The 20,336-nt window shown below is 35.6% G+C and overlaps 1 protein-coding gene across 3 annotated transcripts in view; it reads left to right on the forward strand.

The window, feature by feature from the left end:
• Positions 1–20,336, forward strand: part of OSBPL6 (oxysterol binding protein like 6) — a 188,454-nt gene that overhangs the window by 83,374 nt on the left and 84,744 nt on the right. For all 3 annotated transcript variants that reach the window (XM_036745639.1, XM_036745640.1, XM_036745641.1), the window contains one exon: positions 16,785–16,877. In XM_036745639.1, coding sequence (XP_036601534.1) covers positions 16,785–16,877 — 93 coding nt within the window. The remainder of the gene's footprint in view (positions 1–16,784; positions 16,878–20,336) is intronic.

The raw sequence follows: 20,336 nt of genomic DNA on the forward strand, positions 1-20,336 counted from the left end.
CTCTTGATAAGGGTGAAAAAGGAGAATGTAAAAGTTAGCTTGAAGCTTAACATAAAAAAAGAAAAAAACCACCCCAAGATCTTGGCAACTGGTCCCATGATTTCTTGGCAAGTAGAGAGAGAAGAAATGGAAGCCGTGTCAGATTTTATATTCTTGGGTTCAAAGATCACTGCAGATGACAACTGCAGCCACGAAATCATAAGATGCTTGCTACTTGGAAGGAAAGCTGTGGCAAATCTGGATAGCGTACTAAAAAGCAGAGATATCACCTTGCCAACAAAGGTCTGTATAATCAAAGCTATGGTTTTTCCAGTAGTAACGTATGGCTGTTAGACTATAAAGAAAGCTGAGCACTGCAGCAATTGAGGCTTTCAAGGTGTGGTGGTGAAGATTTTTTGAGAGTCTTTTAAACCACAAGGAGATCAATTCAGTCAATACTCATTGGAAGGGCAAATACTGAGGGTGAAGCTTCAATACTTTGGCTACATGAGAAGAAACGACTCATTGAAAAAGACCCTGATGTTGGGAAAGATTGAAGGCAAAAGGAGAAGGAGACAGCAGTGGATGAGACAGACAGATAGTACCATGGAAACAATGAACATGAACCTGGACAGACTTTGGGAGATAATGGAGGCTAGAAAGACCTGGTGTGCTGTGGTCTATGGGGTCACAAAGAGTTGGACGCCACTCAATGACTGAACAACAAAAATAAGCAAATAAGGGTCTCTGTTATATACAGTTCATTTTCAAAGAAATGCATCTATATTAAATTAAGAATGTTGTAAAAAAAAAAAAAACTTGGTGCTTTTTCTACTGTATCTACATGATAGCTGTCTTCAAGTTTTTGAAGGAATATCCCTTGGGAGAGGGAGTAGACTCGATCCTATATATACTAAAATATTCATAGCAGCACTTTTTTTTGTTTGCAAAAGAACTGGAAACAAAGTGGATGTCCATCAGGTGAAGAATTATGGAATATGATTGCAAATTAAGCTAATAAGTATGAGGAATTCTGAGAAACGTGGAAAAACATGTATGAACTGATACAGAATGAGGTCACCAGAACAAGTAGAATAATATACATAATTGCTACAGTAATGTTAATAAAAACAACACAAAAAGGCACCTGAACTCATAATAAATGCAATGACTAATGTTGAACCCAGAGGTCAGTCAACTATGGTTACTAAATGTGGCAGACATGCCCAGGTGGTCCATTTTTTAGTTTTTCTTGACTGTTTTTCTTTATTACAAGATAGGTAGGTGGAGGCATTTTGTGGGGGATGGAATGTCTCTAGAGAAATAAATGATTACAGTGTAAAAAAACAAAGTCATTATTTTTTTTTAAAGAGAAATTTGACCCATTCTGCTTGGCCCCAAGAAACAGAAATTAGGAGCAGTGGGTAAAAAGTAGAAAAGAAGCAAATTTGGACTTGATATAAGTTAAAATTTCCTGACAAGATTTATCCCGAAGCATAATCATCTACTTTTGGAGGTAATCAATTCTCCCTCACTGGCAGTCTTCGAGCCAAGGCAAGACAACTACTTTTATACTTAAGCTATAGAGAGAAGAGGTCTTATTCTGGCATCATTTGGAATAAATGGCCTCTGAGGTGCCTTTCAACTCGAGGTTTTGTCATTTTTGTCTCTCGCAAAGAAAACAGGTGCACATTGAATAGTTCTGTTATCTTTCTGTTATTATTCTTAGCTAAGTTCAACCTAGGCTAGACTAGTGATTCAGGCTAGAGATGAGAATTCAGTTAGATACTTGTGAACTATAAAATGCAATAAAATATACTACTAATAACAAAATGTAAAAAGGATAAAATTCCTAAGGTCAAAAAAATAGTAATTCAGATAAAGCAGCTATTCTCCTTCGTTTCTATTAAAAATAAGTCAAAATCTTGCTTTTCCCACCATTTAGATACCAGCTACTCTGAACTTCTGTGTTTACTGTGTATTTTAAGCCCTTTGGAATAATTTACAACCCTAGCCCTAGACCAAGATGTTGAAAAGTTGTTTGTCATTTGTCTTAAACCACTTGAGTCTAGTCTAGATAGTGGTCACATGGATCATGGGAAATGATCAGAGCTCTAATGTTAGGAGATCCCTGGTCAAGTCCTAGGCCTGGCCTTGTCACTAATTAGTTGTATGAACTTAGGCAAGCCAGTTATTCCCCTGTGCTCAATTTTCTTGTCTGTTAACTGAAAAGGTTTTAGACTAAGTCCTTTGAGATCAACCTTAACTTCCTAGGACATTCTGTATTGCAGGTGGACTCAAGTGATATTTCTTACTATGAAGAGTTTTTAAGAAATCAAATTAAATTTTAGTAATATCTATTAGATTCATCATAATCCTGTAAAGTCAAGGGAGGGCCATGCTTGGCTACTCATATTTTCCTCTCATAATTGTTTGACATTTCTGCCATATAGACTTCTTTTAACTCCTCTTTATGGGATTTTCCACTTTCCCCACTTTGATGGAACCTAAGTAGGTAGGTCTACATGATACACAGAATCATCCTGCCATCTTCCTAGATGATTATAGCTTTATTCTTTGAGGGTTTTTTTAATCTTTGGAATAATATTTCATTTTTTCTAATGATATGTAAAAATTTTTAACATTTGTTTTTTATAATTTTGAGATCCCAATTCTCTCCCACCCTCCATCCCCATCATCTTCCTTGAGAAGACAAGCAATTGGATGTATATTCTACATGTGAAGTTATGCAAACCTTATTTCCACATTAGCCATGTTGTAAAAGAAAGCACAGGCAAAAAAAAAAAAAAGACCCAAAACAAAAATAAAGTTTAAAAAGTATGCTTCAGCCTTCATTGAGACTCCACCAGTTCTTTCTCTAAAGGTGGGTAGCATTTTTCATTGTGAGCCCATTGGAATTATCTTGGATCATCGTATTCATGAGAACAGCCGAGTCATTCACAGTTCATCGTATAGTATTTCTGTTAATGTGCACAGTGTTCTCCTGGTTTTGCTCACTTCACTTTGCAAGATCATTCTGACTTTAAAGAAAACAGTGGTTGTTTCTTTTCCAGACCTAGCTCCTGCCCCTCTTCCCCAAATGAATACGGTTCATATTTTTGATACCAAGCTAATCTCTTCCTCCCTCCTCATTTCTTCTGCTGTACATTATTTCTGGTAGCCTAGAAGCTGTAGTGCCATTTATAGGATCATAGATATAGAGTTGGGAGGAACCTCTGAGGCCATACAGTCCAACTTCCCCATTGTTGAGATGAGGAGACTGAAAATGGGGGAAGACAGGTGACTTGCCCAGGGTCACAAGGTAATGATAAACCTGGATTTGAAACCAGGTCCTCTGACCCTAGATCCGGTGTTCTTTTCATTATACCACACTCTTGATGGCCTTCTGTCAAGTGAACTCAGGTTATTTATATCCAGTGAGGACATTTGCTTTCTCAGCAATTTTGGTACATCTGCTCCTGCAGTAGCGGTGGTGGCGTCGGTTGCTAATATTATGGGATTGGCAGAGTAACAGTGCAATGTTGACTCATTTCTTCCAGAAAGGGCAGGAGGGACTATGATAGGCGGCCTCTGACACATCACATGTGGGAATCCTGCAGAGCTTTACCTTGTGTGTGTGTCCTTGAGAAAAGGTGGTTCAGGACCCTGGGATATATTGGAGTCCTATAGTGCTTTGGATGGCACGATTGTCAGCATACTGATTGCCCTTGAACTTTTAGGATGTTGTCACATCTAAGCCCAGAATAAAACCTGGCAGACTGCATTTTAACTCTTGCAAAATGAATGACATTCTTTTATTTGGGAAACTAATTGTGATACTGGGGAAGAAGAAATAACTGCTTTAAGCTGATCACTTATCATTTATATTTATATAATCTTTTATTCTATTAATTCCCTATATTAGATGTGTACAAATTATAGAAAATAAAGTTCCTCTAACACATTCACATAATTTGATTTCATGCATTTTTTGGCATGATTTTGGTCCTTATTCTCAAAGCATCATTTCTAAGTATAAGGAAAGGATAACTGGCTACAGAAGCAATGACAAGAATCAGCTTTTTAAGAATCAGGAAAGAAAAGTTTTGGATGTTTCTGACTAATTTACAAGAGGTTTTGTTTTTTTTTTAATTCTCTCCCCCCTTTCAATTTGTACTCTGTAAAAATACCTTGGTGTTTTTTTTTCTTTTTTTTTTTTTTTAAAAAGCACTAGCAGAAGAAAAACTAGAAAGTCTTTGACCTTATTCTCAAAGGTATCGCAAATAATTATAATATCTGCTATTTTGTAAAAGAAGAGCTTCTATTGAAATCATTATTTCAGGGACATCAGGAAATAGTCCTGAAAGCCCCATTCTAGCCTTCGAAATGAAGTGAAAATAAATAAATGATGGTGCTGCCAAACTAAGACAACATGTTTAACATATTTATTTTCTCTTGAACTTTAATCCTTCCTACCTAGAAACCCTCTCTTTGAGAGTCGTGTTCTTAGTTACATTAAGCAGTTTTGTTCTTAAGTTTCCCATTGTGTGCCTGTTTACCCCACATCTTTACCTACGAAGGGAAGGTGGTGGCAGATTTCTGCTTGCTGATGACAAGGAATTGAGATCAGTGTGCAACAATCTGGTAGGAGCAAGATTCATAAGATTAAAAGGATCCTGTAAAATATTTTCTAGAACTTAGGTCTTCAAAGTGAACATGCAGCTCTTTTCTCTCTATGGGGGAAAGAAATGACATGTGAGTACTCTTTAATTTCAGTCAGGAGTGTCTAACCATCCTAGAAGTCAGATAGCTCTCTTCACTTTGAGGAGACTAAATTTGAAAGGAGGGGTCTTAATGACATATTTTTCTGTTTTCTAAGAGAGTTTGATGTTTTCTAATTTCCTACAGTGCTGACCTATATGTCTCTATACTACATAGCTTTAATGAGGGAAAATCAGTATAAACCAGGGATTCTTAACCTAGGGTCTAGGATGAACTTGGCTTTGTAAACTTTTTTTGACACCTGTATTTCTGTGTGATTGGTTTCTTTTGTAATAACATGTATTTTATATTATGCATTTTAAAACAATCTTAGAAGAGACCCATAGGTTGCCAGAGGGGTCCATGGCACAACAAAGATTAAGAATCTCTGATATAAATATTAAACAATATTTTTCTTTGTTGTTTAGTATTATGTTCCCGTGTTTCTAAGGTAAAAGCAAAAATGATACTTGTAAAATATTTACTAAAATATTGGAATAATAGGATAATGAAGTGGGATTAAATGACATGTTTTACTGTAAGTATATGCAATTACACATGAAAGCTTATTAATTATATTGGGTGGCATCAAAAGAAAATACAGCTGTTATTTTAAAAAGAGTTGGTCATGATCTGGAACTGTTATACTAATTTGGAGGCAAGTCACTTAATAAAAAGATGGAGAAGGGGCAAAAGGGTAACAATATGACGGGTGGTAACTACAGGCAACACAACAGCAGAGAATGGAATGAACCTGCAGCACAAGGGACTTAAATTCAATATAAGGAAACTTTTCCCCAAGGTTGTGCTACTTGAAAACAGACAGATATATGAAGATTTTGATATATATTGACCCAACTGTGTTTCTGTTGGCTACAATTTGGTTTGATAGCCCCCTACCTTATATTATGGGCGGCTAGGCAGCACAGTGGATGGAGTTGGGAAAACCTTAGTTCAAATACAGCCTTAGACACTTACTAGCCGTGTGACCTTGGACAAATCACTAAACTTTGTTTGCCTCAGTTTCCTCATCTATAAAATGAGCAGGAAAGGGAAATAGCAAACTACTGTTTATCTTTGCCAAGAAAATCACAAGTGTGGTCACAAAGAGTCAGACTTGATTGAACAACAACAAACTGTAGATTATGGCTTTAAGCCAGTTCTCCAGAAGAGATTTGATTTTAAGAAATGATTTTAAGCATCCAAAAAATTGTCTAAAAGTGAACCAGCACCTAGAAGCAGCTCTTGGCTAAATACTTTTACCATTGTGTCTAAATTATCTTTATTTCTCTTATGTAAAGATTGGGACAGAGAGTCCATCATTCAAGTTTTCTTCAATGTCTACAATGTGTAAGATACCTTGCTAGATATGGCTATGGGAGATATCAACAACAGGGGAAAAAATAGAAAAACGGGGGGGGGGGGGGCGGCGTCTCATCCAATGGTATTAAAACACCAAAGTCATAGCGTAGAGGGAATAGTCACTTTTCAGTAACTTACAGTCTTAGGTTGCCTAGAACACTTGGAATTTAAGTGTTTTGGCCAAGGTCTTATAGCCAGTATATGTCAGAGTTAGGACTTGAATACAGGTTTTCCTGGTTCTGAGGCTAGCTCTTTATCCACTGACTACCAATAGTTTGTGAACTCTTTAAAAACAAAAGTCTTATTTTGCCCATTTTTAAATCTTATATTCTGCCACACAATGTAGTACATATAGTGTTGTTCAGTCCTGTCTGACTCTTTGTGACCCCATTTAAGGTTTTCTTCTCAAAGATACTGGAGTGGTTTGCTATTTCCTTCTCCATCTCATTTTACAGATGAGGAAACTGAGACAAACGGTTAAGTGATTTGCCCAAGGTCCCACAGCTAGTGAGTGTCTGAGACCAGATTTGAACCCAGGAAGACAACTCTTCTTGACTCCAAGCTGTCACTCAATTCACGGTGCCACCTAGTGCCCTTGTACACTTAGGAGGAACTTAGTAAATATTTAAATGAATGATAAAATAAAAGAATGAAAGCAGTTATTGGAGAAATAAAGGTTTTAAAGATTAATTTTAAAAAGTTTATGTGGTTTTGATATTAAATGTGAGCAGACTTAAATGATGTTTTAGAAATATTTACTTGGAGTAATTCTCATATTTAGAATTATCTTATGAAGTATTAGCACAAATCCTACATTACCATCAAATAAGACTTGAATAACTGATGTATTCTGTGGAGATGGAGAATAACATAAAATCAAGCTTGGAAACTTTCCCCCCTCTGGCTCCACATAAATTAAAAGCAATTTTATTTCTTTTTTTAATGTTTTGAATAAATATTCCAGTCAGCTTTCTTAAATAAAGAATAGATATCATAAGACATGATACAACAAATACAGCAAATAACCAAAAGAAACCTTACTTTCAGTTTTTGGTCATTTAATGGAACAAGAAAAAGTGAAAAGAAAGAGGAGAAGGAAGAGAAATAGAATTATTTCAAGTCAGGAAGCATTTTTTCAAATGTAGATTGTGTATAACATACTGTGGAGCATGCTGGGGGTAAAAAGACAAAAAACAAAACAATCTCTGCTCTCAAGTAGCTTGTAATCTACTGTGAGAATGCTGCAAGAACCCCAAAAGGTACGTTACAGGGTATGGAGTCAGGGAAGCTCCTAGAAGAGGTGGAGAAAGCACTAAGAAGTCAGTTAGGGAGCATCTCAGAGGAAAGGTGGCAGCTCAGCTGAGCCTTTGAAGGAAATATGGATTCCAAAGCTGGAGTTGAGGAGGGGGTGCATCCCAGAAATAGGTTAAATGCGCATAAGTGGGAAATGAAATGTTCACTTTAAGGGAAAAACAAGTAGTCCTTTTTTTGTCTAATAAATACAATGTATGAAGTACAAATGATGCCAAAGAGTAGGTTAGAACTCTATCGGAGGGATATTTACATTCCAGATTGAGGAATTTTTATTTTATCCTAGGGGTGATAGGAAACTATCAAGAAGTTGGGTTTTGTTGTTGTTGTTTGGTTATTATTGTTAATTTTGTTTTTGTTTGTTGTTTTTAAGCAGGAGTATAACGTATGCCTTAGGAAGATTATTTTGGCAGTTGTTTCTAGAATGGGTTGAAGAGGGGAGAGATTTGAAGTAGGAAGACCAATTAGAAAGTATTCCAGCAAGAGGTGATGAAGGTCTAAACTAGGGTGGTGTCCATGTAAGTGGAGAGAAGGATAAAGAAGCGACAGCTGTTAGGAGATTTGGCAACTGATTGGATATTTAGAGAGTGAGGGAGAGGAATAAGCTTAAGGATGACTCTATTGCTATGAACCTGGCTAACTATGTTAAACTATACCTTCCCCAGTGGGAGGAATGTTGGGAGGAAGAATAGGTTTGGGGACATGGGGGAAAAAAAGTTATGTTTTTTTTAATAGTTTTATTTTTTTCCAATTACATGTAAAGAGAATTTTTAACATTCATTTTTTATAAGATTTTGAATTCCAAATTTTCTCCCTCCTCCCTAAGACGGTAAGCAATTTGATATAGGTTATATATATATCTGCTATCATGTAAAACATATTTCCGTATTAGTCATGTTGTGAAATAAAGAACAGAACAAATGGAAAAAACTACAAAAAAATTAAAACTAGTATGCTTTGATCTGCATTCAGACTCTATCAGTTCTTTCTCTGGATGTAATAGCATTTCCATCATGAGTCTTTTGGAATTGTCTTGGATCTTTGTATTGCTGGGAAAAGCTAAGTAATTCATAGTCAATCACAGCACAATGTTGGTGTTCTATGTACAATGTTCTCCTGGTTCTGTTCACCTCACTCAGTATGAGTTCATCTAAATCTTTCTAGGTTTTTCTGAAATCCACCTCCTCATCATTTCCTATTACACAATAGTATTCCATCACAACCATATAACACAATTTGTTCAGCTATTCCCCAATTGATGGGCATCCCATCAATTTCCAATTATTTGCCACCGTAAAAAGAGCTTCTATAAATATTTTTGTACGTGTGCGTCTTTTTCCCTTTTAAAGTTCGATTTTTGAAGAGGAAGAAGAGAGACAAAATATAGGTAGGGTTAGATGAATATGGAAAATAATATATACTGAAACAATACACATGAAAAAGGACATTTAACATATTAGGCTATTCTCTAAAATAGAGTTGAACCAGATTTTCCAAGCTCCCTACCGGTTCTAACAGTTTTAGTCTACGAGTGATGTATAAAGAGATACATAGAAAGACTTTTGTAAGTGATCATCCTCAGTTTATCACTTATTAAGATATTACTGCTAAAAATTTATATAGCCTTGTTGACATAAATTGGAATAATAACCAGCCTGGTTTACATGAAATTCAAACAAAAGGGGAAATGTCTGAATTGTCCATACTCTATTTTCATGTTTACCTTTCAATTTTTATTAGTATATTTTGTTTTTTAATATCACCTTCATTTCTAATGTGGTCTTCTTCCCTTTCACACCCATAGGAAGCCAGCCCTTATGACAAAAGATTAAAAAAGAACTTTTTTTTTAAAGCAGTTTAATGTATAACCTACATCAGACTGTTTGCTATCCAGAGAAGGGGAGGGAGGGAGAAATATTTGGAACTCAAAATCTTACTTAAAAAAAGAAAAAGGAATGTTAAAAAGTGTCTTCAATGTAATTTGAAAACAATTTTTTTAAAAAAAGCAGTTATGCAAAACTAGCTCAACATATCAACGGAATAAAGAATCAAATTCAGTAATATTTACTGAGGACCTCCACTGTGCAAAATACTAGACTTGGCATTCTTGAGAGAGTACCAAAAAAAAAAACCCAAGAAGAAAGTGCCTCTATTTTAAGAAGCTTATGGTCTAGTTAGGGAGAGTAAACTCACATCTGTGAATAAACTGAAGAACTAATTTACATAGTAATAAAACAGTGGCAGACTGTGATTCAAAGTACAGTAATACAGTATAATACAAAAATCCAGTATATTCTATCAGAAAACATAGAATAGACATGTAAAAACTATTGACTGACATCATAAAAATTTTCTGAGAGCAGGAGACATTTGAGTTGTTTTTGAAGTAAATGAAGAATATAGATTAGTGGAGAGGAAGGAGAAGAGTTTATTCTAGGAGGATGAAATGGTATGAAATTGATTTAACTGTGTGGTGTAGGGGAAGTGGCAAGGTGAATGAACACAGTATGTTTAAAGGGGAAAAATGAAATTGTTGATCAGAAGCAAAGTAGTAGAAGACTTTGAGGCACTTAAATTTGATGCATTTGGTGGTGATCAACATCATAATCCAAGCAATTAGCATATCAGAAGAACCAATAGAATTACTAAGTGATATTTCATGGCCACCAGACCTCACCATTCACTTTGGACTCCTGGTCCTTGCCAGCCACTTTTCAGCTGAATTCTCACATGGGTTATTTCTCCTATTAGAAAGTGAGCCTTTTGAGAGCAGGACTGTATTGATTTTCTGTTTGTTTCCTCACTGCATATATAGCAATACTATTTTTAAAAAGCAAACCAAATTTTAAATAATTTTGACAATTACCTTGCAATTGTAGAGTAAGGGGGTGGGGATTTAAAATGAAAGTGTATCACATGAAGAGAATTAGTTCTCATGAAAAGAGCTCATTTCCTTATTAGAGAGTTGATGATTAAAAATATTTTATGACTGCTTCAAATATTTGTTATTCAACGCATTATCATAGGCACTGGGGGAGATGCTAAAAGAACATATGGTCCCTTGCTTTAAGGATCTTATAGTTTAATGGGGGAAATAACACATCTAAAAAGATAAATGTAATTAAAATTAGAATATAAACATAAGGGCAGCATAATTTCTCTAAGTATGTCTGATATGAGCCTCACTTGTTCACCAAAAAGGGCTCTCTGGTGAAACCATTTTATGTATCTTTTAAAGCATGTTAAGTTCTGTTTAATTATGTTTTCAGAAATTATCTGGCAAATCTGAGATTTTTGGTACTCCAAGATCAAGTAGGCAACCAGATATTCCACATAAATTAATCAGAAAGCTCTTAACAGTTAGATATCTGTTGAAAGGAGTTTGAAGCAAGTCAAGTGGAGAGAAATTTTATTCTGTGAAAAAGAATCATGGAGTTTCACAAAAACTGGAAATTAGACTACTTTATAACTCTCTCTCCCACATACCCTTCTGCCTATATCTCTCATGTGTGGATTTGTCTTTCTTATGACACTTTTTTTTTATCATGTCTCTTATTTGTCTTTGTAATTTTTTTAAATATCTCTTGGGACTATCTTCCTTGGGTATCTATCTCTGAGTCTATCTCTGATTCTCTGCTTAGAGGACATAGGGAAATTCGAAGGATGTATTAGGGTCTTCTGAGAAGTTTTAAGCAGTCAGAATTAATATGAATCAAAAGCTATGCTAAATTTCGTTAGCTAACCCCATCTATGGGGAACCTAGCTATTTGGGCCAGGGAGCCATAATTAAAGTAACACCATCTGCCTGTCAATAAAGAGTATGTCCCTCTTGTAGGAACAGCAACCAGAAAAGAAGAAACAACCAATGAGGGACTAGCCTTACAAACCAGAACTCCACCTCCTCTAACCCCCTCATACTGAGACCCAGGAAGGCTAAAAAAAAAAACAACAACAACAAAAAAAAACTTGTCTATAACAAAGGTGACAGGGAGTGACAGCAAATCTTTGAACCCAAGCCCTCTGATGCCAATCTAGCAGACATCCAATGTTACAGACTGCAAAATTATTTTCATTGGATTTATTAAAGAAAAAAAATCACCAGAAATCCTGTCCTGCCCAGTTAGACAGAAGGTTTGGGGAGGGGCAGTATCAATGAAAATGTTGTTTGAAATCTTTGTTGTATAGCTTCATACTACATTAATACTGATTAAGGAATTTTCCTAAATATCTGTTATGAATAGAGTTCCATTCCCCAAATAATTTTTTTTCAAAAGAATTGGAAGTTAATATAGTTTTTCATTTTATAATCAGTAACAATAGCTTAACTTCATATAGTGCTTTGATGCTAACCTATTAAATGGATACTAGAATCATTATTATACCCATTTATAGTTAGCTTAGGAGGAAAGAGAAGGTCAGTTATGCACAGCTCGTCTTGGTGGAGTCAGGTCTTAAACCCCAATCTCGTCTCACCAGAACTAGTGTTTTATCTACCACAGTTATTGTTATCTAAGTGATTAAGCAAGATACAGCTTTATTCTTACTTTTTTTAAAATGGTCAAGTGTATTGGCTTTAGATGCCTGTGGCAGATTGACAAATTTCATGAGATTTCACTGGCTTTTATTTCAACATAAAATCCAAGTGTTTAAGGACACTGAAGATTAAACAGATCATGAATCATAGAATCACTGATCTAGAACTTTAAGAGACTTAAAGGCCATCTACTCCAGCCCCCTCGTTTTTATAAGTGAGGAAGTTGAGACCCTAATGATGGGTGCTCAGGCCCCAGGCCTGAGATCATGTCTCTGGAAGCCTCCCAATTTCTCAGTAGGCCCTAGCCCTGTTCGAAAATGTTCCCTTGTTGCAGGTCTGTCTCTGTAATTCCTTTATTGGAGCAGATATAGGGAGCTGACCCAAAGACTCTCTTGGCTCCAGATCCCCAAAGGTCCATGCTTCTGACAATTCCCTCAGTGTCTGATATCAACAAAGTTATCTCTGCAGATTCCCTGCATTTTCCCATCCATAGATCATAGGTGCCTGCTCCCAAAAGACACCTGGACCCTTAGATTACCTAATTAGCATACTTGGCATCCTTTCCCTTGTCCCTTTTTCCATATAAGCCACTGCACCATCGTTGCTATCTCCCGGGTTTCCTAAGGACCCTCATCTACTTTTGCTAAAGTCTTACAGTAAACTTTGCCACTTGACTAAGAGGAGGCTTGAGTGTACAAATTCATTCCAGGTGACACTGCCTTGGCATTCTGGGGGTCCCAGCACCCCAGACTTCTTCACAGACAGGTTAAAATAACTTGCCCAAGAAGCATCCATTATTATATAGGAAGAAACAAAGAAAGTCATAGTGCAATATTTCAAGCAATGGTGTTTCTTCCATTCCCAAGATGTTGTGGGGATGGTTTTTAAATTTTCCTCTTTTATTATTCAAAGCATCAATTCATAATTCTATGCATTGGTGGATGTTATAAGAGGTAACCATTATCTGGATCCACCATCTATGTCACATTGCCATGCAAAGTGAATTTCTCCAATTATTTCTAACTCTATTTATTCTTCCTCAGGTGTATGTCAGTGGACCATCAAACACCTTTTCATGCTTATTTCATGCCTGGCTGACTGATGGAATGCCTCATCTTATGCTGCATTTCTGCTGCCTAGTCATGGCTGTTTTCTTTCCTTGGAAAAGTATTGATATAATAACCTCTTTGAATCATAGAATTTTACAACTAAAAGGAAGTCATCTAGTCCAACCCTTATCATTTAACAGATAAGTAAAGAGAGTCCTCAAGGGGTTAAAGGTCACACAATTAATTACCTGAGACTTGAACCCAGGTACATAAATAATACAGATTTTATTTCTCCCACTCCAATGAACTATCTCTTGAAGAGATGTAATTTATTTATTTTGTTGTAATTTCATTTTGTTTTAACTATACCTTCCATTTTTACAACTTATTCCTCCTTTTCCCTCTTAACTCCCCATCACCACTGACCTCCACCCCAAGCTATCCCTTGTAGCAGAGATTTAAAAAGAACCAATACATCAGAAGTGAATGGGTAGGCATAGTTGTTAGAAGGCCTACTCAAGGCCTGGACATAGATTCTTAGATTTTTTAGAATATCATTAAAAACTGGTAAGGCAGAGAATAGGGAACATAATACCATCAGCTTTTCTGTTACTACATATACCTTTCAGGAGTCTAAAAATGTTAGCTAGTTAGCTGATAATAGCTTACATGAAAAAATATTTAAGTAGATGATGGTTCATTTGAAAAGTAGAACGAATGACAGTGTTTCTGTGCCTGTTGACTACTCCAGGTAGGCTTTTGATTAAGGTCATTTTTGAAAACTTCCTTTTGTGACAGTTGAATTTATGATGTCATAGTTTTGCTTTAAATATTTGCTCCTACTGGTTGGAACCTAACAATTCACAAAGCAAAACTCTGAAACCTTCTAAGGCTCTTAATTTTGTATAAGAACTCCTGATTTGTATTATGGATCCAAAAATAATTTAAACAGTTGGGTTTTGAAATGTTATGTTTACCTTATTGGGTTTCATCTAATTGTTTTAAGTATATTGTCAGTTTTATATTGAAATATATGCTTAGTTAATTATCAATGTTGATCATAAATGTTCATTTCTCATTCTAAGAATTCAGAATTTCATGCTTTTCTATTTTTGTAAATCAACCATATTCTAGGGCTAGGTTTTTAGCCATGTTAAAATATGTATTATGCTGTATCTGACGGGGGGAAAATAGAATGAGAAATGACTCTTCTTCCTTTATGTAATTGGTATTAGTCTGTGAGCTTTGAGTGAAAAGAGTTTGTTAATTTGACCAGTTCCATTCCAGCAACTCTTAAGCATATTGATTTGTCACTCCAGAGGTCAAATTCATTTAGCCCAGTTGATATGCATAAATTCATTTTATTGCAGCAAATTATTTCTGTGATTTGACTTGCACATTAAGTGATTCCTTTCCCTAAACCAGTGTTCTTTTTTCTTGAGTAATAATCTCTCTTTCTGCTGTTTTGCTAATGTGAAATTTCTTCCCAGATTTTACTTTTCTGACTGTGCTCTTTTTCTTGAGGGATTTGGGAAGTGGGTGAAGATCTCTTGCTAGGGAAAACAAAATTCAACCACTCAAAAGAAACTACATTTTTCTTCTAAGGGAAATTGCCCAGAATTCTTGTCTACTACAACTTCACCAATTGATGAATAGAATAGACCTCTTGGCCTGGGGGCCATAAGTGAAAGACATAGCCACAGGAAATTTTACAAGAAGAAAAGTTGTTCAAAGAAAGTGTACTTCACATGTTTTTTTTTTTTTAAAGGGAGAGAGTGCCAAGTGTTGCTTTAACTGGATAATGGTACTCCGCACCAAAATTTTCCATTCCTTTAGGGATAGGGTTAATGGTGCAGATGGGTTGAAAAGGCTTGGAAAGCCTGTAAATCAAATTAAATTATGTTCAGTAAACATAATTAAATGTCAGGTGTGTTTTTGCTTTCTCCATGTTTCCTTTAGGACAGATACCTTGCTAACATTTTGTATGTTCAAGGCGGGGAATCCACATCTACATTTAAGCTCCATGTTTCAATTCCTGAGAATATAGTCTCAATAGAAGAGATTCAGTCTTACATTCAGCTGACTTATTTTGGCTAAGGGATGCCATTCAAATTCCATATTCAACTGACAAATGAATCATGCTAAAACCTTAATATTAATCTAGCTTTTAAGAGCAGTTTTCTCATTTGGAACCACATAAGGGTTCAAAAAGCCATGTCTAATGCATCACTCCATGGTGCCCATTTGCTTCAGGCTTACTAAAGTAACATCTGGTGGTGTTTGTCATTCCAAGTGAGACTATCCACCTGGGAGTGAGTATCTCTTCTTAAAAGGAAAAGGAGCCCCAGCTGATGAGAAGTGTTAGTTACCCTTGGAGCCAAACTACCATCTCCTAATACTTTTACCCTCAAGAATCTGAGTAAACTTCAACTAATTCTTATTTCTTTTGTGTCCTTGACAAATTGGAGAATGAAAATCACCTGCAATTCATAAAACTTGTATTTAATATCTCCACCTTATTGCTAAACTATATGAATGGAAAACATCCAATTAGCAGCAATTGATATTTTTGCAGACTTCCAAAGCAACTGTTTATTATCCCCCTTGTTTTGAGACTGATTTTCCTTGTGACCTAGAGCCTACATGTAATTTTTGTTGCATAGCAACACAATGTGATGTATAATATAAAAAATATGAAATCATATCTTTAATGCCCACCACTAAAAATCATTCCTGAGGATAGGAAGTGCCAAACTGCTGTGGTACACAACATAACATTGTTTGACAACGGCGACGACAATGTGGTACTTTCTGGATTTTTGGATGACTTGGAATGGCTTATTAAACTATTTCTTCCTTTTGACTTTTCTTTTGGTTATTATAAATTTATACCTTCTTACCAGGCAGCTCAGTGTTAAAATGGATAGAGTGGTGGAATTGGAGCTAATTGGATCTCAGTTCAAGTCCTACCTCAGACATTTAGTAACTGTGTGACCTTGGGCAAGTCACTTAACCTCTTTCTGTCTCAGTTTCTTCATCTGTAAAATGGGGATAATAATAGCACCTTGCTCACAGAGCTATTGTGAGGATCGAATGAAATAATTTATGTTATGTGCTTTTTAAACTTTAAAGTGCTATATAAGTGTTATTCGACATCCATATTCTTCCTCAGAAAGTCCTGTAGAGACTTGTGTTTATTAAACTTCTAAAATCTCCCATTGCTTAGTTATTTCTGGACTGGACTCAGAGGTGTGCTGAATGGGCACCAGCTCATACCAACTCAAGATTGTTCAATTTTTGGTGTGAGCATTCTCACCTTGGACATCCAAGAAGGCTACAAATCTTGTGTTGGCTTATTGTATTATGTCTGTCATTGTTTTGGTACATCTTTTCCCCCTCAGAGAGCTGGTTATAAAACATTTTGCAGTATATGCCTGGGACTGGCAGAAACAAAACTACACATTTCTAGGCCAAATTACTTCTGTAACTTAGTACTGATTGTCATGTCATTTGTGTCCTAGCAAATCTGAAGTCAGCTGAGTGATGGAAGCATCACTGCAGCATCACAGCAGAAACAGAAGAGAAGGGAGCATCTGATACTATTTGGATACTTGAGTGGTTGACGCCCCAACTCTGGTCCATTGGGGAATTTATCACATTTCACATTGTTTCCTTTTTTTTTCCCCTCTGCCTTCATGATTGCACATTTATTCTGTTATTTCTAATCCACAGAATGCACATCAGAGATTGGACCCTTAACTTTGGCTTTACTCTCACTTTGTTTTTAGAGTGTCCACGTTTTAGAGAGGAATGCTTCTGCTGGTAATGAGCCATCTGCAAGCAGGCAGTTGCTAGAAACTGAACCTGTCTCACTCGCTAAGGTCAGTGAGGGTTTATGGTTATTTCTGAAGCATGCTTGTTTGGGGAGTGTTCAAAATGTGTGGAATTTGTATACTAGTCACAACTAAGCAAACTATGAAGCCCAAGGCAAGAGCAACCTTCAACCTCCTCCTTTTCTCAGTGTAGGAGGGTTATGATGCCCTGAATAACAAGACTCAATAGAGACCATTTGGGAGGGATTTGCAAAGGCTCCAAATTTTGTTTTGTCAAAAGACAAAAAAAAAAAAAGGTAGTAGATACTTATGCCATTTTCCATTGCAGAGATTGGATGGGCAAACATCATTGCTACTTAAATGAAAAGAATCATTTTCCTTTTGTGGGCCTGTTTTCTCATCTATAAAAATTAGGAAATTGGACCAGATGACCTATAAGATCTCTTCCAGCTCTGGATCTGTGATCTGAAGATGTCACTTATACCAGGGAGGGTAAAATGGATATATATGAATGAATGAAATGAATGAATGAATATGAATATGAAGGGCTACGATTCAGTGTTATAAGGGTTGGGCTTGTAGCTTTATTGCTAGCACAAGAGCCTATGGAGAAGTACAAGTTTTCATCTCAATCAGTTTATTAACTCATGGGGAGCTGCCAAGAGAAATACCATATATAATTCATACACTGCTTGGCAATCAGAACTTCTGTTGGACACCGTATCCCTAAGCCAGCAGTTCTCAAACTGTGATCTGAAAACTCCTCGATATCCCTGAGAAGATTTCAGGGAGTCTAGGAGATCACTTGCCTATTAAAATACTTCTTCTTTTTCCAACTACCTGTATGGATGAGGTGGATTTTCTTAATTTTCTTCAACCTAAACAACATATTTCAATAGATTGAAGGCAGAAGAAAATATGAAAATCCAGCTGTCTTCTATTAAATAAGGCATTAAAGAGATTTGCAAAAATATGTAAAAAATGCCATTCTTCTCACTGATTTTTTTTCTGTTTTGGAAAATATAGTTATTTTTTCTTTTGAAAGCCCATGTTAACATGTAATAGGTTTATTATTTATGAGTGAATAAATAAATATTCTAAAATTTATCAGTTTTAATTTCTATTATGGTAAAGATATATCACCACAAACCTCAGTAATTCTTACGCATGTAAAGGGGTCCTGAGACCAAAAAGTTTGAGAAGTGCAACCCTAAGTCATTCTTCTCTGCCTAACAATATGGTCTGTGGTTGCTTCTGGGTCAATTTTTTTTTTCAAGATTCTTGGGTAGCTCAGTGCCATAGATACTTACTATGATATCACTGGAAAAATACATAAAGATGGAAAGACCAACATAAGGGAATTATTTTTAAAATATTGCCAAGTTGTTTCCTAATGCCAGTTTATTGATATATTAATTAAAATATGATTATATAATTGTAATGAATATAATGTTATATAATCACAACAATCCTTTCTCTTTCCTTTTTCTAATTCCCTTTGACTCCTACCAAAATATTTTTTCTCTATCAACTAGACTATGCATGTGTGTACAGTTATCCCTTTCATAATTCAGGGGTTAGGGGTATAGTGGCTCTGCGATCTGGTAAATCCATGCAAAATTTTTTGGCCCTCCCATTGTACCAGAGAAGAAGTATGAATTATTATGGTATTAAAAGGTAAAATATGTTGACATTATACTATACACACATTTTATGCATTTCTGAATTTCTAAACTTTCTGTGTCATTAGCTGGCCTTTGCATGTCACCTGTGGCTTCCGCAAAACTCCCCGAAAATTCCCATTTAATTTTTTATGCCAGCCTGTGGTGAATTGAAACCACAATGTGGAAGGGATAACAGTATTTGGGGAGGGAACCACAATGTGGAAGGGATAACAGTATAAGGGGAGATTGTTAGTAATTGATATGAATTTTTCTTTCTCATGGGCATCATTTATTTATAATAAATGTATTGATATATAACATTACTCCTATTTTCTATTTGAGTATGCTCATAATTTTTGCTGCATAAAATCAGTTACTTTTTTGTTCATGTATCTCAAATAAAGTGTTGGAAGATGTGGTTATATTCTTCTTAAATTTATTTTCTCGTACCCATGATGGCTTACTTTCAAAACCTGTAGAGACCACTGCAGTGTTTTGACACAAGGGCAATTTTATTCTAAAGTTTTTATAAGTTCTAGGCTTTGTTGTATGTCATATAAAACTTCTTTAAACTCTTAGAGCTCTAAACACCTTTAAGTTCCATGTTGCATTTTTGCACCTAGAGGCCATTGTCAAATTAGGCCTTTTGACAAATTTTTTATTCTAGGAAGCAAAGTATGGGAAATTTGTGGGTTCTGATGAAAATAATTGCAAACTAAAATGTCCCTTTATCAGATAGTGCTTCTAACATATAGAGCCAGCCTAAGCCAAATTTAGGGGCCCAAATTTGAAATTAGAATGTTGAGGACTGACTGTTGGTTCCATAATCTTGTGCTCTTACCATGCAGTGTTAATGCTTTCTCCTCTTTTATTAGGAATTGTTATTTGTGACAGTATCATCCATTTCAAATTAAGACCAACTTTTCCTGTCTTGTTTTATTCTTTGCCTCTGTCAGGTTGACAACTTGTTTAATTCTTAAGACTATATTTGGATTGTTTGCTATTTCTCTTGCTAGTCTTCAGAAATACTGCATTCATGGAGAATAGTATTAAGGCTCAAAACTACTGGAATAAACCAGACTTAATCTTAAGAAAAATGTTGTGGCTCTTCCACCTTTTGAGACAAATGTTTCTTTTCCTCTGCAGCTAGCCTTGTAAAGAAGAAACCAGTATGATAGAAATCATTAGCTATAGCTCTATAGGGACATACTGATATTATGCTCAGAGTTTAATTAGCTGAAACCTAAAAAGCATTTCTATTTATTATTAAGTATTTCCATTTGGCACAAGTTATAAAAAGCATTCTTTTTCACACAAGGGGGAGACGAGAGGTGACCTACCAGACTTAAAAGATGTTGTCTAAAAGAAAAATGTTCTTTTCCTCAAAAGAAATATACTATACATGCGTCTTTGGAAATAAAGACCTCAGAAAATACAGTTAATGTTTCTTGAGCTAGATTGTCTCTGAAGATACACATGTGGGGACATAGCCCAAAGAAATGGATTATGCTAGAGTTCAGAAGAAAAGATCAAAAAGATGTCCCAGAATAGAGAATAGTGGGTGTATTTAGCTAAATAGAAGACAAACCCAAAGATAGAAGTATTCTATCGCTCCCTCTCAATTTTTTCTGACCTTTCTTGTGGTCTGTGAGCATTTAAAATTGCATATTTTCAAATTTTTCCCAATTTTCTGCTTTCCTTCTGATCTTGCCTACATTTGTTTCATTTGCACAAAAATTTTTTTAATTTAATGTACTTGAAATCATCCTCCTGCTGCTCTCTAGTTCTTGTTTATTCATAAATTATTTGCTTGTGTATAAGTTTGATAGGTAATATGTTCCAT

This window comes from Trichosurus vulpecula, chromosome 2, assembly GCF_011100635.1.
Source record: "Trichosurus vulpecula isolate mTriVul1 chromosome 2, mTriVul1.pri, whole genome shotgun sequence".
Lineage (NCBI taxonomy): Eukaryota > Metazoa > Chordata > Mammalia > Diprotodontia > Phalangeridae > Trichosurus > Trichosurus vulpecula.